The sequence below is a fragment of the Cynara cardunculus genome (genome assembly GCF_001531365.2).
Source record: "Cynara cardunculus var. scolymus isolate 2C chromosome LG 2, CcrdV1, whole genome shotgun sequence".
NCBI lineage: Eukaryota > Viridiplantae > Streptophyta > Magnoliopsida > Asterales > Asteraceae > Cynara > Cynara cardunculus.
Window position 1 is genome coordinate 55718406 of NC_037529.1, and position 17968 is coordinate 55736373.

The 17968-nt window shown below is 35.5% G+C and overlaps 2 protein-coding genes across 2 annotated transcripts; one reads left to right on the forward strand and one right to left on the reverse strand.

The window, feature by feature from the left end:
* Positions 1-9395: 9395 nt before the first annotated feature.
* LOC112506182 (ubiquitin-40S ribosomal protein S27a-like) lies at positions 9396-13833 on the reverse strand. Its single transcript, XM_025110201.1, has 3 exons — positions 13826-13833; positions 9660-10040; positions 9396-9474 (listed from the first exon to the last, which is right to left on the reverse strand). The coding sequence occupies exons 1-3, from the start codon at positions 13831-13833 to the stop codon at positions 9396-9398; spliced, it is 468 nt and encodes a 155-aa protein (XP_024965969.1).
* A 6-nt stretch (positions 13834-13839) lies between these two features.
* Positions 13840-17637, forward strand: LOC112507336 (endoglucanase 25-like). Its single transcript, XM_025111882.1, has 6 exons — positions 13840-14424; positions 14851-15164; positions 15313-15774; positions 15884-16019; positions 16099-16271; positions 16903-17637. Exons 1-6 carry the CDS (start codon positions 14052-14054, stop codon positions 17302-17304), a joined length of 1860 nt encoding a protein of 619 aa, XP_024967650.1. The 5' UTR covers positions 13840-14051; the 3' UTR covers positions 17305-17637.
* The last annotated feature ends 331 nt before the right edge of the window (positions 17638-17968 follow it).

A 17968-nucleotide genomic window follows, 5' to 3' on the forward strand; every position in this document is an offset into this window, starting at 1 on the left:
AGAATATCCAAGTTCCCTCAGCCACAATACCAGACCCCATCGTGTTGAGTTCATCAACCGATGAAGAACCAAACACACCACCTACAGAAACAAACCAAACCCTCACTCTCTCACCCACAACAAACCTACCCCTAACCCCTTCTCCAACACCTCGACCCTTCACCCTTTCCTCACAACCAGAACCCACAACAAACCAACCATCGCCTGAACGATCCCAAACCCCTACAGAAACCCATGCACCATAATCTACCTAACCAACCAAAGAAAACTCACCCTCTACCCATACACAACCCCAAGCCGAGACACAACCCGTGATACATGCGGACATCCCTTCTTCCTCGAGGCATCCTCCACAAGGCCTGGTGGATGAAATAATTCAACGCATGGAGTCGATGAGGAGACGACCTCAATTGCCTCCCAGGGAACCAATATTGATGGAAAATATCCATCAGTACATGTATCAAGATCGCGATGAAAGTTTGTCAACCAATCCTCCAATCCTCCAATCCTATTGCCAGAGTCAATGAACCTCCTACATCATTGATTTGTCAGACAAACCACTCAAGAACCTCGAGCTGTCTTTTCGAATGAGGAAATAAGGAGAGTCGTTGACTTGAAGATAAAGTCTTTTGCCAACAAAGCTATTCGATACATCGAGTTCAGCATGGAGAGAGCCCATGGGATCGTTAGCGTGTTCAACGAAAACGATCTTATCAACCTCAATCCATATGACTTGATTGAATTATACGCCTACACAGCTCAAAGGAAGGATCATGGCATAAGGTTTGGAATGGCAAATCGAGCGATAGTAAAAACAATGGAGTCTCTGGTAAAGCTCAGAGCCAAAACAGATTTCGAAATTGCTTTCAGGCTAGGCATCGAGAGACTATCCTGCGCTCCTCCAAATGAAGATTTCAAGGGTCTACAGGAGATACGTTCTGCTTCAGTTCTTACTCAACCTGAACTTGGACTTGTTTACAAGAACGAGTTTGGGGTTAAAAAGTTCTTCAGAATGACTGAAGCCTTCAAGTATTCAACAGATACACTTGAATGGTTTCAGAAAAACATTAGAGAAAGACTGGGCAGAAACCATGTGCCAAGGGAAGAGGGGAGCCAACTCATACATGAGATATCAACGGTCATTGCTTATCGAAGACTACTCTTGCGCTTCAGAGAGATATACTCAGGTAGTTAAGTGATGAATCAAATCTTTTGTGTATCTTTCCTTGATGTATTTTGTTTCCAATATTGTAAAGAAATTTCATCATCCAATGAAAATTTAGAGTTTGATGTTTTTCTACTAGATTAGTGTCTGTTCTTCACACATATGTCTAGATTAGACTATGTTTGTTATTTCATCACTTAGGGGGAGATTGTTAAACTCCATAACTCATGATGTAAAAAGTAATGAAAAACAACAAGTGATGAAGAACCAGAAGACCGATGAAGACATCAAGGCAGAATCGACTAAGTCTGGAATTAAACCATTGGATCGATGGATAGTTCAACCATTGGACCGATGGACAAGTTCAACCATTGGACCGATGGACAAGTTCAACCAGAGGATCAATGGACAGGTTCAAGAATGCGATGGAAAAAAGCATTCTCATCGATCCTCTGGTCATCAACACTTAGAAGATTTTCCAGCACTCCATCCAAGCATGCAATGAAGATTTGAAGATAAGGATGAAATCATCATACCACGTGACAGCTGGAGATGACAAATCAACAGCTGGAATTCGAGTTTATCTTATTGTTAATGTTTATCCATGTGAAAGATAAACCCTATCTGTTAGCTAGACGATTTGCTAGAAAGTAGCATTAGATAGTTATCTTCTTAATAGTCATTTAGTATAAATAGATTATTAGGTCTATTGTAAAAATAAGGCTTTTACTCTTTGTTTTACGTTTCCGAATCTATAAAGTAAAACCTTTGAAGCTCAAAGTTGTTCTTAAATTTTCTTATTTTATTCTTGAGACTTCATAACTTTCTTCATTAAATCACTATAATTTGGTTATTCATAACTAAATTATTAGTGTTATTGAGAGATCTGGGATCAACAACAAGAATAATTCACAATATGCTCTCAGTATTGGAAAAAAAATGTTTCATGTTCTCTTGACTTCTTGAAGCTACTACTAATATACTCTGATAAGAACTTTAAAACCCAAACAATCTACCAGCCACCTGAAGCCATAAATAGGCCAAAAGAAACCTCGGATGTACTCGTTAAAATGAAAAGTAATGTTATCATTTAAATTGCAACGAATTGAAAGAAGGTCTATACTCTTATAATGGGATTAAAGAAGGTAAAGTCCCTATCATATGATCGGTTTTCATTCTGACTTTTTGTTTTCCATCTTACAGTACCCAGAGCTGCTTTAACAAATTAGTCGATAAACATCCAATTTTGAACTCTTAATGGGTGAATTAGGTGTCATTTACCTTACCAATAACCATGGAAAGAACTGAAATCTTACCTGGTAAGACCCAGAACATCATTCTTTAACCTCGTCTCACCAAGAATTTTAAGTTTCAGTATCTATGGTTTCACGGGATCAATTGAATGTTTCAGCAATAACTACGTAATGGAGAAGTGGAAAAGAGGAATCAAGAAAAAATACGACCTTCTAGAGATCATGAACCTCTTTTTACCCCTTGCTCAAGAAAAAATACGACCTTGATCAAAGTCGGAAACTAAACCTTTTGCTCTTCAACCATAAAAACCCTCATCGATACTTGATTTCCTCAATCATACTTGATCTTCTTCCTTTATGCATCCATTTGTTCATTCGTCCTCTCAACTTCACCATCAGCATCCTATGTCTTAACCTCCGGCAATGGACATCATCGTTGCCTTGTGGTTGTGGGTTCTGCACATTCTGGTCAGATTATTCACGACTCACAAACTCTTGGTGTGATGACGGAGATGGGTCTTTAGTTTAACGACTTAAGAAATGGGTTGAATAGGTACATTAAGCATTATACAAACGATTATCAAAAATTCAGAGCAGAAAAAGAGAAAGATCGAGAAGAAAATAATCATCGAAACCCAAGCAGAGATGAAAGAAATCAAACCTGGAGAGATGATCATAATAAAGAAGAACATCAAAATTGATTGTTTGAAATCGATAAACCCTTTACCTCAGATAAAGCAATGGATGATCAGAGATGAAGATAAAGCAAAATCGAAGAAGGGTGGGACGGGACAGGACAGGACACACTTGTCCCATGTTTGGTGTGTTTCTAAGTGGAACTAAGTGGAACACGTATGGGACAAGCCTGTTCACCCTCACCCCCTGAACTAAGTGGAACAAGACATATTTGACAAATATACCCTAAACCTAATACCCATCTTCATCGATTTCTTCATAGAAGACCTTCATCTCCATCGATCTCCATCTCCATCGATTTCTTCACAGTCCACTTCCATCTCCATCGATCTCCATCTCCATCGATTTCTTCACAAGAGACCCTCATCTCCATCGATCTCTTCACAGGAGACCTTCATATCCATCGATCTCTTCACAGGAGACCTTCATCTCCATCAATCTCCATCTCCATCGATTTCTTCACAGTCCACCTCCATCTCCATCGATCTCCATCTCTATCGATCTCCATCTCCATCGATCTCCATCTCCATCGATTTCTTCACAGGAGACCTCCATCTCCATCGATTTCTTCACAGCATCCAAGAACAAAGGTACGGTCAATTTYTCTCGATTTTCTATGTGTTCTATTTGGATTTCACGAATTGGGTTTTTGTTCGTTTGATGAATCACGAACTGGGGTTTGTTCTATTTGATGAAATTCGAAATGATTTTTTTATTGATTTTGTGTTTTCAGTTGAATCATGAACCGGGTATTGTGATTTTTGATCAATRATGAAYTGGGTATTCTTCACARCCGGCCTCCGCCTCCATCTCCACCGTCTCCTCCATCTTCGTCGTCTTCTTCATAGCTGGTAATCGATTTTGCCTACTGTTTCGATTGATAAATCGATTTTGCCCACTGTTTGGATTTTGCCTACTGTTTCTCAACACACTCGATTTTGCCTATTGTATCGTCTGATATGTAGTTATGTACTTGAAATGTCACTGGGGGTAAATTGGTCATTTTAACCAGTTCGGTCCTGTTATGTCCTGTCCTGTCATGTCTTACCAAATGTTGAACACCTGTCCTGTCCTGTTCAGATGAATCATCCTTGGGGTCGCTTTACACGAGGAGTCGTCTGGGGAAGGCAAACTAAGTTTAGTATTTAACGATTACACATCATGTTTATAAGGTTATACTTAACGATTCTAAGATTTTATGCATAAATCAGCGGTATATAATGTATTAGAAGTTGTTTTTAAGACTTTGTGCATTAAAAGGTAGTACCTTATGCATTTAAGGTTGTTTTTAAGACTTTTCTCTAATCTGGTTTATAAGGTAGTATAGATATATAGAGGAGCGATCAAATACAAACCACCCAATTTGTACAAACCGTGCTAACCACACTCATCCGTCGATTTCATTGTTTAATATTATGAAATTTTTTCATGAAATTGTTTAATCTTGTGAAATTGTTTCATATAATACTTTTTTTGATGAAGTTGTTTCATATATGGTTATGAAATTGTTTCATATAATACTTAATGAAACTATTTCATGTATTTCTCTAAAATAAAATAATGAAGATGATAATATCCATGATTAACACCCTCCACAATAAAAATGATTAATCAGCCTCTCATAATTACAAAAAAAATTAACAAAATGAAAAATTATGATTAGTTGAATGAGGTTTGTACTGTTTGTACAAATAACATAGTTTGCAAAGTAAACCTCCTCTCTCTCTCTATATATATATATATATATGTGTGTGTGTGTGTGTGTGTGTGTGTGTGTGTGCGCATATCAAAAGAGCAAATTGCAATTCTCGTCATTTTCTTTCATCGCCTCTTTCTCCCATCACTCTCTCCCTCTAAGGGAATCGAGATAACAACTATATATTCGGAATCAACTCTTCGAACCCTTCCTAAAGGTATAAATTTCTTTTGTTTCTATTAGGGTGTTTATGTTAGGGTGTTTGAGATTGATTTGTAATTGTGTATATGATTTGTATATGAATTAGTATATATAATTTATGGTTAAATACATGTTTTGGAATGATTGAGCTAAAATGATGTAGAAAGAAGAAGGGTAAATTATAGATTCAATATAGTTAGATTGGGTGTATAAGATTAATCGTACACTAAATGTTCGGTTAAATGTCTAAAAGAGCAAAATCGTATGATCAAGCTTAGGATTATAATCATTAAGCTTCATTTGTGGTGTTTAGTATGTTATGGTATGTTTATATATTTAAATGTTGCAAATCATTGAAGTTGGGATCATAAAAGTGAGTTGGGGAAAAATATGGAAACCGAAATTTTGAACAACTTCAAGTCCAGTAGTTTAATAGTGTATAACTCTCAAACCGTAAGTCGAAATAAGCTCATATTTTGCAATTCGAAATCCCTTACTATATACTACAACTGTTATGAAGGGTCTAAAACCCAGTTATGGCTCTAAGTGACTCAAAACAGTGTGTTTTTAGGGTTGTTCCCTGTGTACTCGTGATCATAGCTTCTGTTTTGTAAAATTCATTTAAAATAGATGGATGATTTAAATGAGATGATTCTAAAACTAGTAGACTCACATGGTACCATGATACAATTTTCATTTGACAATATAATCTGGATTGGTCTCTAAGTAGGTAAAAATGCTTAAAAAGAATTGGGACGGAAAATTGTTGGATCGAAAGTGCGTAAGGCTGAGTGTTACGTTTGAGTTCTCAATTCGTATCTGACTGTCATTCTTTTATTCTACGTTGTTTAGGTACTTTCATATCTAAGTAATTTTATTAGAGTAATTATGTAATAATTTTTATGCCTTTCAAAGAATAATTCGTTTATGCATTCGTTAGGCACGCGAGCAAGTCAAACTTGATCGTGAATTCCGTTTGATCGTACGTTAGGTATCAAATTCGGTTATGGTACCGATTTCATACCTAAATTGACACGGGGATAGTCGTTTGTATAAGGCTTTCTAATCTGAATACATTGGTTCCAAATTCTTTGTGCTCATCAACTGCTATTGAGCTTTTGTTTTCTTTCGAAATATGATGTACATTCTTATTTGGAAAATGGATCATTTTGATCACTTGACTTGTTAGATTGCATCAATTGTGAACCATTTTACTATAGACTCAAGATTGGGGGAATCGGTATTGAGATGTTTCCATTGTGGCTAAAACGATCATGGCGTCCTCACTTATATAGTTCTTAAAAGTGGACTTGATGATGTACTGGTCGAGTAGAAGGCGTGTGGATCGATCCCAGAAACCGTTATCGGATAGTAAATTATGGACATGGTTAAATCCACGGAAAGGATTGTTGTGTTGTGCTCGCACCCTTTCCTCACTGATGCCTGAACAGTCTGATCATTCTTTGGGAACAACGCGTCATCGTGATGCGGTTTGGTCTTCGGACCCTTGACATGCCTTCGAGGCATTTTGACTTTGTTTTGGATTATCAGTTAATGTTATAAATTACTTTTGAATTTGTTATCTCATATTCATTGTTTAACTATTATTATCCGTTTACTGAACATTAAGCTCAGCCAAGATTTTCTTTGTCCTCGACAGGTACATGACTTAGCAGTGATTTTGGGATTAGAGCTACGGAGATGACAATACTAAAGATAACTCATATTGTCATACTTATGATGACTAATGTTGATATACTTGTATTTTGGGACCGTATTTTGATACACGTTATTTCCTTTTGTAGTTATATAATTATATTTTTGGTAAATTATATTAGCCGCTCTATTTTAAATAATGCGTTGAATTGTATTTTTTTTAAACCAATTATAACATCTTCCGTCTTTAACCACGCAAGACGGGGGTATTCAATCTTACAATGAATATATTCAATGAACCACATTCATCGGATATAACTCCAAAAGATTAATATCCAAAATCCTAAACTTAAGATTTTGGATGTGAAATATTCATCTAATCTTTAACTTGTACAAATTGGGAGAGCAAATATTCTGTAAGAACAAAAATGTAGTTTACTCATAACAATTTGATGGGTAATTAGAGATTACGTTTTCCAATGTTGTCACAACCTTAATAAAGTGATCACTATTTCATTGGTTAAAAAAACTAGTAAAATTAACATACAGAAAAAATGATAAAGGTGTGAATTAATTAGAAATTAAATATTCATAAAATTTAATTTATTCCCTTTCATATTTGGTATCAAATTTTATTCCACGTGGGAGAAAAGAACGAAGGAGGCGACAATGAGAAAGAGGAAGGAATGAGGCAATGGCATTTGATATGTATTATATTAGTGGAAAGTTTAAATAAAAAGGGTAACTATATATGCATGAAATAAGGTGGAAAGGAAGATTTCCATATAAATAGTCTGTATCGTTGATTTATATATATATTTAATTCATCTTATATTTTCATATTTTATTTTAACATTTTACTATTATATATATATATATATAATCATTTGTTAACCAAATAAAAATATTAATTTTATAAATTCATTTAAGCCGTTTATTTTTTTTGATCAATGGGTATGATTAAATTAAAGATTATAAATGATGAAAAAGTAAATGAAATTAGATGGAAGGTAATTTTGATTTTGCAAGATTATCATGTACTATTTTTAAAAGATGATCATGTTTTATATGATGTTTATATAAAGTTCATTGTGTTGTTTTATCTATTAACTTTAATTGTTTCGATTTTTTTTACCAAATTTTAGAGGTTAAACAATGATTTTTGTTTAAAGTTCATATATGAAACAATGATTTTGTTTAAAGTTTATAAATGAAACAATGATTTTTATTTAAAGTTCATAATGTTATTTTTCTGTATTAACATTGATTGTTCCACATTTTTATTAAAGTTCATAAGTGAATATAAAAAATAAATAAAATCATTAAGAAAGCTTAAACAAAATAAATGAGATTAAAAGAATTATATTAATTAGACAGTTAAAAAAAAGATGCTTCTCTCTCTATATATATTTATATGTAAAACCAGATGAGTTTATTGATAGCAGTAACGGTAGGCATTGGATTGGGGTGTCGGTGGAGATGTGTCGGTCTCTATTTATAATATAAAAGTCGTATAAGTTGGGCCATGACAACCACTCATGGCCTGTATTTCCAATCCAACTATTTATTTTATTCATAATTTTGTTTTCTATTTATCTCTCATAAGTATATTTTATGACAATTCAATTATTAATAAATAAATATTTATTTAAATTCATATTCTCTTTCAATATATAATATATATATATAGTTAGGTTCGCATGAGACATGATTTTTACACTTGAAACATTACGATAAAATGTTTGAAGGTAAAAAAAGCCGAATGCAAAAACACTGTGAAGGTTACCTTCACAGTGTTTTGCTGTTAATTCAAGTGTAAAAATCATGTCTCACGAAAACAAGTTTTTTCTTACACGATCCCAAATCTATATATATAGGAGTCATTCAAGGAGAACTGATTAGTTTGTGATAATTGTAAGATCCAATCTCAACCATATGTCAATAGATAAATTAGTAAATTTTGGTAATTTGAGTTAAAAATTATAATTAGAGGACATTTTAGGTATTTTTAAAAACTCATCTCTTCACTCTCCGACCTTTGATCTCCAGCCTCTAGTGAACATTATTCTGATCGGTACCAAGTAATCACTGTGATACACAATGTGATACACATTGTGGTATCACTGTGATACCAACAATGATACCATCTCAAACCTTAAAAACAAAATCAAATCCATAATTTAAATTTAAGAGATATATACAGACCATCCACGTTGTGATACCTAACATGCATACAAGATGCACTGTGATACCCAATGTAGTACCAATTGGAGTATCACTGTGATACCACTCACACCAAATATATTATCATTGTGATACTAAACCTTAATAGACAAAACCTTAACCATATACTTCTTATAAACAGGATACTTCTAGGATAACATCATTCCACCATAATAATTCATACTAGAATTGAATTGCATTAAATGATAGGTATCATCAAAAGCACCACCAATTCTTATCAAGCATGATCAACTCAAGCATCTAGACCGACAAACAAAAACCCTAATATAAAACCCCCTAAAATCTATATTATCATATAGCAACAATGTACAAGATCATAGATAATCAATAATTTATGCCAAATTAATGAACTAAAGCACCCGAATTCATCAATCAGAAGCAACTAAGATTATCTAGGTTTTACCCAAAACAACTACAACAAAACCTAGAATCATCAATCATCATCCATAACATATAGAAAATATACTTATCTAGTTCACTTAACCTAAGGCTTCTGGTAGGCATAGGTAAGACCACATTTGCCACAGTAGTGCCTATCAAAATGATTAGACATAAAAGTTCCCACACCAAAGGTCAAAAAGTACTAGGAGGTCCCAAGTTCAAATCTAAGGAGGAATAAAAATTCCCTTATAGCCATGGAGGTTCAAATGCGGTGACTCTGGTTTACCGCAAAGCAGGTGGTCGCTCTGGGATTAGTCGGCTCACTTAGCGGGTTAGATATTCAGATTAATAAAAAAAAAAAGTTCCAGCACCGCACTCGGCATTGGGACACTCTTTCCTTAATCTTTCCACCTTACCGAAATCATCAAACTTGTAGAACTGCAAAATGCTTGACTTCACCTTCTTGTGCTTGATCTTCTTCAGCTTGGTGTAGGTTTTATTGTGCTTCTTTGCGCCACCACAGAGATGGAGGACCAAATGGAGAGTCAATTCCTTCTGGATGTTGTAGTCGGCTAGTGTTCTGCTGTTCTCGAGCTGTTTGCCGGCGAAAATGAGGCGTTGTTGGTCCAGTGGGATGCCTTCTTTGTCTTGGATCTTAGCCTTCACATTGTCGATCATATCAAAGGATCTGACCTCCAAGGTGATCGTCTTACCTGTTAGGGTTTTTAATGAAGATTTAAATTTTTCGCTGATTTGGAGATACGATGATTAGGGTTTGAAGGAAGGTGAAAGATATGTTCTTCTTCCTTGTTGTCGTCTTCCTCAGTGTCACCGTCTTCCTCCTCGTTGTCGTCTTCCTCAGTGTCACCGTCTTCCTCCTCGTTGTCGTCTTCCTCAGTGTCACCGTCTTCCTCCTCGTCGCAGTCTTCATCATCGTCGTCTCTGTCGCCGTCGTCTTATGTCTGTAAAGCCATGTTGTTTGGAAGCGAAACGGGCATTTAGGGATGGGTAGAGAGAGAGAATTTAGGACATGTTACCATATGAGTTATCAATTTTTTTTTTACCAAAATTACCCTTTATGATTATTTAAAATATACTAATAATTATCTTAAATGATTGGTCCATATTAGAACTCATAGTTACCACAAACTAATCAATTCTCATTTGATTAAGCCCATATATATATATATAAGACATATTTTACATCCGTGGTTGTAATTTGACAAAAACGACGAGTGGTGGGGTCCCGAACTAAGCTTTGGCTAAACCTTGGAAACTATAACTTCAACCTATTTATTGGTCTGAACAAGATACGAATTATTTAAATTTTTGTGGTTTGACATTGCTTAACACCTAAAAAGAAAGGAGTTGGTTTTATCGTGTTATTAAAGAGTTGAACATTGAAAATAGATGACAAATGTCTGATTGAATTGATATATATATATATATATAGAGAGAGAGAGAGAGAGAGAGAGAGAAAGAATATGAATTTAAATAATTTTTTATTTCTTAATAATTGAATTGTCATAAAATATATTTGTGAGAGATAAATGTAAAATAAAATTATGAATAAAATAAATTATATATTTTCTGCATAATTCAGTATAATAATTAAATATATAATGTATTAATAAAAACATATCTTTGAGTGATGTATTTATATATTTGAAAATTAATAAATAATATTTTTTTAATTTAATATTGTAATAAAATTAACTAAAAAGGAGTAATGATTTGGTAGATGTTGAAATGCAATGTAGTGCACTCGAAGCAAAAGTCGGTGGAACGAAGCAATCACTTGTACCTGCCGCATCACACCAAACACATGGATTAAATTACAAGAATCAACCCTCAACTATTCATTAATTTCAATTTAGTTCTGGATATATTGTTTCTTACATTTGTGGTTTAGACTCCTATTTTACAAGGTTAAAAATCCTTCCCTTCGCCTTAGAGAGTAGTCACGTGTGTAAGGCATGACCATCTTTAAAGGATAATATTGTCAAAGAAATTTATAAGCTTCACCATATGAGTAATCTTTTTAATTGTAGTTTTTCATTTCATATTCAAGTATCATTTCAATCTAATTCAGAAATAAAATGACATTTAGAAAAATCAAATAACTTTTTTATGATTTCGTTGTAACAAAACTAAAAATCCCATTAATATTATTATTCATTAAAACTTCAATAGTAGGGTTGTTTGCTGACCTCTTAATAGTTCTATTAAGAGACAGCATATGAATCGCTAAAAAGTGAATCTTATTTGATAATTAAAGTTTGTCTTTTAAGGTTCTAAGACCCTTGGGCCTCCCTGAACCATTCAGTGTTCTAATTTCATCATGAATAACTATCAAACAACCACATTACATTTTGTACTATATTATAAGAGTCTCTTAATCCAAGGAGGAATAAAAATTCTCTTGTGGCCACGAAGGTTCAAATGCAGTGACTTCGGGTTATCTACAAAGCAGGTGGTCGCTCTGGGATTAGTTGGCTTGAATAGCGGGTTGGATATCCAGGTCAATAAAAAAAGAGTCTCTTAATTATTATGTAACAAATCATCCAACAACTGTCAAACAACCCGTCAGTCGAATTGGTTTTGAGTCTAGAAAGTAGATTAATGTGCATGTTACACTTAAACTGATAAACAATGAGTTACAGATAAACCTGTAACGCCCAGAATTTTCGTTACTATCTTTTATTTTGAGTTCATCTATAAATGTGGTTCTTTAGTGATTATGTTAAGCTCCTTTGAATGTTTTTGGGCGTTTTAGTATTGGCACTTCAAAACTCAAGAAAATGAACTGATAAGAACGAAAAACTGGACCAAGCTAGTTGTTCGCTAGTTTAACTAGTGGTGAAACTAGTAAAACTAGTAAACACCACTGTTTGATTTTATTCAAAGTGCTTGGGCTAATTTCAAAGCTAGTTTGTTTGCTAGTTTAACTAGTGGTGAAACTAGCAATTACCAATGCTTGATTTCTTCAAAGTGTTTGGGCTAGTTTGTTCGCTAGTTTAACTAGCAGTGGAAATGTTTTAAGAGCCGATTTTTGGGTTTTCACTCTCATATTCTAACCAAGCTCTTTACTCTCCCAAATTTCTTCCTTCCCTCTTCATTGAATACTTTTTTGGAGCATTTACTCCTCATTTCCAACCAACCCAAGAGTATCTAAACCTCATCTAGGTTAAGGATTCAAGTCTAGTCTTCGAGATCCAAGTGTGTTCATCTCCTTTCCCAGCTTTCTTGATTTTCTAGATTTTCATCAAAATCTAATATAGTGAGTTCATCATTTACTTTTATATACATGTTAAAATGATGTATTTTACTTCCTTTAAGTTTCCATTTTAAGTATTTTGCATTTGGTTGATTTTGGACCATCTAGGTCAAAGTTAGGGATTTTGTATATTATAACGAAACAAGTGTGGGGAATGGTTTTAAACCCTTGAAAAATGATTATTTTAAAGTCTTGATCAATTAGGAACTCAAACCTATAATGTTCATACATTTGGGCCTTGTTGATAAAAATGGGATTTTAACCACTTGATGGGATTTTGTATACAAAAGTATCTATAAATGGTGAAGTTTGATATATATATATATATATATATATATATATATATATATATGGTTAGAATGTAATAGATCCATAGGCATTGAAGTCAGTTTTACTAGTATGTTGGGGTGTTATTCCCTAGTTGTAACTTGAAATAGGCATTGGGTCTTAATAAGCAACAAGATGTGGACCTTTGAAGTCGGGCAACCGTCCAATGACCATATAATGTAATTTCTAAGTGAATTACTTTAACTAGAATTATGAAGTTCTCAAGGTAACGCCTACATGGATGATGTTGGGAACTCCTCATTAAACTATAAGGCCCGGAGAGGGTTGATCTTAATGATTGGTCATTGGTTAGTGATGCTAATTAGATAACATTGAACCGTGACTTACTCTTGGGTTCTGTCACGGTTAATGGAAATCGGGTTCCTCGCTTCATCTCCGGATGGTTTATGCCCTTCCAAGGGTAAGCGTGAGTTACAATGTACAATCAACTAGATTAAGACTATGTTTTATGTTTTAAACTTTTATAGCTTTACTCAACAACTGTTTGTTCTCACTAGACATTAAGCCTAATGTTTTTTTTTTCTCAAATGACATGTATATTAGGTTCTCTTAACAATGGAGCTCCTAAGGGTTGAGTGGAGCATTCGTGTCGGTGGAGTTTTTGGGAATTACATTCTTGAACGTATTTGTGAAGTTACTAGATATTAATTCTCGTGAAGACTACAATGACCAAAATAGAAGTTATAGTTCAGGGACCTTTTGTACTATTCTTGAATAACATAGGAGGAGAAATGGACATGTAATTTTTTAGATAAAATGTCACTGTTGAAGACAGACTGTCTTTGTCGCTTTGTAGAGTCGACAGTCTCTTGCCACCCAACTTTCTATAGTCTTCATCAACACAATCATGCCATTATTAATGGAAATTTGATTCATAAATTACAGAAGAACAAACAAGGAAAACCAACCACACCATTACATTATTATTGATTTCCTTTCTTTCATCATATGGTCCAAGAGCCCCCACTGTCTTCTCCCCATTAACACACGGAAAGAGAGAAATTAACCTTTTCAAGCTCCACCCAGATTACTTGACATTTCCAATTGCTTGATTTCATCTGGGGTTTGAATCAATCTCTCTATTTCGAGTGTAATTTGACCCAATTCAATTGAAGTTTGGTTGGTATTACAAATATGTACGGGAGAGATCCGTGGGGTGGGCCATTGGAGATAAACAACGCCGACTCGGCGACGGACGATGACCGGAGCCGGAACTTGAACGACTTCGATAGAGCGGCGTTGTCAAGGCCGTTAGACGAGACGCAGCAGAGCTGGTTGTTGGGTCCTGGAGAACAGAAGAAGAAAAAGTATGTAGATCTGGGTTGTATCATTGTCAGCCGTAAGATCTTCGTTTGGACGGTTGGATTGATACTAGCAGCTGGATTCATTGCTGGATTCATTACATTGATCGTTAAAACTGTGCCTAGGCATCACAAGCATCCCCCTCCTCCAGATAATTACACTGTGGCACTTTCAAAAGCTCTTAGGTTCTTCAATGCTCAGAAATGTAAGTTGATTTCTCTTCTTTACTTGCTGTCAATCTTCAGTATGATTTGATCAATCGAATCTGCTAATTTTGGAAAGATCAATAAAGTATTATTCAGATTCCAAATAGAGACAATTATTATATATATATATATATATATATATATATATATAAATATATATATGTTGATGAATATGTGTGTGGATGATTTGGTGGCATTGTTATGTAAAGATGAAGGTGTCGGTGGATTGATTTTGCTAAATTATTGATTGAATTGTAACAATTTTACTTACCAAATTCATCCATATTGAGGCTTCTAAAGTCAAAGTGTCTCATCCTTCTTCCTGAAAGTTCATAAGTTAGATAAATATCTGGATTAGATTTGTAAAAGATGAAATCTTTGTGGTATAGTTGTATGATCTTCTTGTTTGTGTTTGATATATGCAGCTGGAAAACTTCCAAAGCACAATAATGTTTCATGGAGGGGCAACTCGTGTTTAAATGACGGTAAATCTGATAAATCAGGGGCGGTCTTGAAAGATCTTGTGGGCGGATATTATGATGCCGGGGATGCCATAAAGTTCCATTTCCCGAAAGCTTTTGCCATGACTATGTTGAGTTGGAGTGTGATAGAATATAGCGCGAAATATGAAGCTGCAGGAGAGCTCAACCATGTTAAAGAGATCATCAAATGGGGCACTGATTACTTTCTCAAGACCTTCAATTCTACCGCTGATAGCATAAGCCAAATCGTAGCTCAGGTTATTTTGAATGTGCTAATTCTATGTCATGTCAACTTCATCTTATCGTATCATCTTTAGATAGAACACTTGTTTAGTTGTAGAGTTGAGTCAAGAGTGTATTACAAGACCAAATTCTAACATGTTTTGCGGGTTTATGTGGTGGCAGGTTGGAAAAGGAGATACGTCTGGAGGAACAAGCGATCCTAATGATCATAGTTGCTGGATGCGACCAGAAGACATTGACTACACTCGGCCTGTGACTGAATGCTCTAGTTGCTCTGATCTTGCTGCAGAGATGGCTGCTGCTCTAGCTTCGGCATCAATTGTTTTCAAAGACAACAAAGACTACTCCAAGAAACTGGTCCATGGTGCTGCAACCCTATGGAAGTTCGCTAGGGATCAACGTGGGATGTACACTGCTAGTGGAGCCGATGCTGCAACTTTCTACAATTCAAGTATGTATTGGGATGAGTTCGTTTGGGGAGGAACTTGGATGTATTACGCAACTGGAAATCAGTCGTATCTTTACCTTGCTAGTCACCCAAAACTTGCTAAACATGCTGGTGCTTTTTGGGGTGGACCCGATTATGGTGTTCTTAGCTGGGACAACAAGCTTACCGGAGCTCAAGTAACTTCCTCTCCTTGACACACTTTTCACAATTCTTTCACACTTTGGTTCCATTCCATAATTTGAATCTGTTGATTGCTTAATGATGCATATTGTTGTGTTTTTATAGGTGCTGCTGACTCGATTGAGATTGTTTCTGAGCCCTGGTTATCCGTACGAAGAAACATTGCAGACGTTTCACAACCAGACAAGCATAATCATGTGCTCGTACCTGCCATACTTTTCAAGTTTCAACAGAACTAAAGGTTAACTAGCGATTATCTTATGTTCTGGTGTCGTGTTATCGTATTGAGTGCACAGATATTCATGTCGCTTCCATTGCAGGTGGATTGATCCAATTAAACCATGGGAGACCTCAACCGCTTCAGTATGTTGTCAATGCTGCCTTCTTAGCTACCCTCTACAGTGACTATCTCGATGCTGCAGATACTCCCGGATGGTACTGTGGTCCTAATTTCTACTCAACTAAGGAACTACGCAAGTTTGCCGAGACTCAGGTGTGTATTGCAGCCCCTTTTTCGTTTTTATATCTAAGGGGCCGTTTACTAAACACTTACCCAGTAAGTGTTTAGCGGGTAATTTTCCTTACTGGATGAACATGGCAAAGGTCAAAAATCTTACCCGGTAAGAGCAACGATAAAGATGGAGAGTCTTACTTGGTAAGTGAGTGTGACGATTCTTACCCGGGTAAGTGCTTACCGGGTAAATTGTTGCATACGGTACCATTTTGATGTACTACAATCTTACCGTAAAATAAATTATAGTGTTGACTCCTAAAGTTAAGCGCTTACCGGGTATGCATTTAGGTAAACGGGCCCTAAGCCTATGGTTGGCAAAATAGCTGATCAACGGGCTGTTAGAGGATAAACTAGCTAAATAGCTAGATAACAATGTAAAATTATCTAAAAAGATAAGGGTTTTGGTCATTTATATAAAATATGAAAGACATATTTTGGAAAAAAGAAAACAAAAAGGAAGTCATAGAAGTTAATGAAACGCTACTTGAAGTAGCTTTTAGAAAAACAAACTTATAAGCCAGCTTATGACTTAACAAATGGAGTTTTTTCAAGGTGGGATTATTGACAACCTATTATTAACTATTAACTAATTGTTTTGTTAATCTCACAGATCAACTATATCCTTGGAAAGAACCCGAGAAAGATGAGTTATCTTGTGGGCTTCGGCAACCACTATCCGAAACAAGTCCACCACCGGGGTGCATCTATCCCCAAGAACAGAATCAAATATAGCTGTACAGGAGGAATTAAGTTTAGGGACGCTAAAAAACCAAATCCCAACACTATTGTCGGTGCTATGGTGGCTGGGCCGGACAGGCACGATGGTTTCCACGATGTGCGTTCAAACTACAATTACACAGAACCGACTCTTGCTGGCAATGCCGGATTAGTTGCAGCTCTAGTGGCACTTTCAGGTGACAGAACTACAAAGATCGATAAAAACACCATCTTTTCAGCGGTGCCGCCAATGTTTCCGACTCCACCACCGCCACCGGCTCCGTGGAAGCCTTGAATGAGACCATTGATGGACTGGTAATCCTGGTTTTATGGTGTCTGTGTGACTTTTACTGAACAAGATTTTGCTACACTCTAGTTGGTTTTTTAGGGATGGTATGCAGCAGAAAAGGTGAAGGAAAGCATATGGACTTTTTTTTTTTGGGGGGGGGGGGGGGGGGGGTGGCAATTTACTTTGGAAAATGGAAGCTGTGATTATACATATATAGTATGTATGGTGTTTTTTTTGGATGTAACAAAAACAGTCAAAATGTATGTATAATTTGAAACAATGGAAACTTTGTAACATTCTTGATTGTTTTTATATTATTTTTTTTTGGTTTTCCTTTCTCAACTTCCTTCTTCCATGGCTCCATCCACACGAAATCGAAGAGTAGGTACCCGGATCTTGTTATTGTTGGTGATTTTTGTGAGAATATGTTGAGATCTTGTCGTGTTATTTTCCAAATAGGCCTTGAAGAGAGAAGAAACGTTCCAATACATATTGAGAAGAAATCATTCACTCTCACTAATGTGGGACGCCAATTTTATATTTGCTTTGTGGATCTAAATGAAATCAAGGAAGGGAGAGGGAATACGATTTGCACTATAATCGAGCTAAAGTTTTGAGAAGTGGAGTGTCAAGGAAAGATGTCTACACAATCGGCTAAAGATTAGACTCG

Excerpts from the sequence above, each read along its gene's own strand:
- LOC112506182 (XM_025110201.1), bottom strand. Across the intron at positions 9,475-9,659 it reads CCCAATGCCGAGTGCGGTGC|GGGAACTTTTATGTCTAATC; the intron begins TGGAACTTTTTT and ends GACCTTTGGTGT.
- LOC112507336 (XM_025111882.1), top strand. The coding sequence starts at position 14,052 with ATGTACGGGAGAGATCCGTGGGGTGGGCCATTGGAGATAAACAACGCC. Across the intron at positions 14,425-14,850 it reads GTTCTTCAATGCTCAGAAAT|CTGGAAAACTTCCAAAGCAC; the intron begins GTAAGTTGATTT and ends TGATATATGCAG. Across the intron at positions 16,020-16,098 it reads AAGTTTCAACAGAACTAAAG|GTGGATTGATCCAATTAAAC; the intron begins GTTAACTAGCGA and ends CTTCCATTGCAG.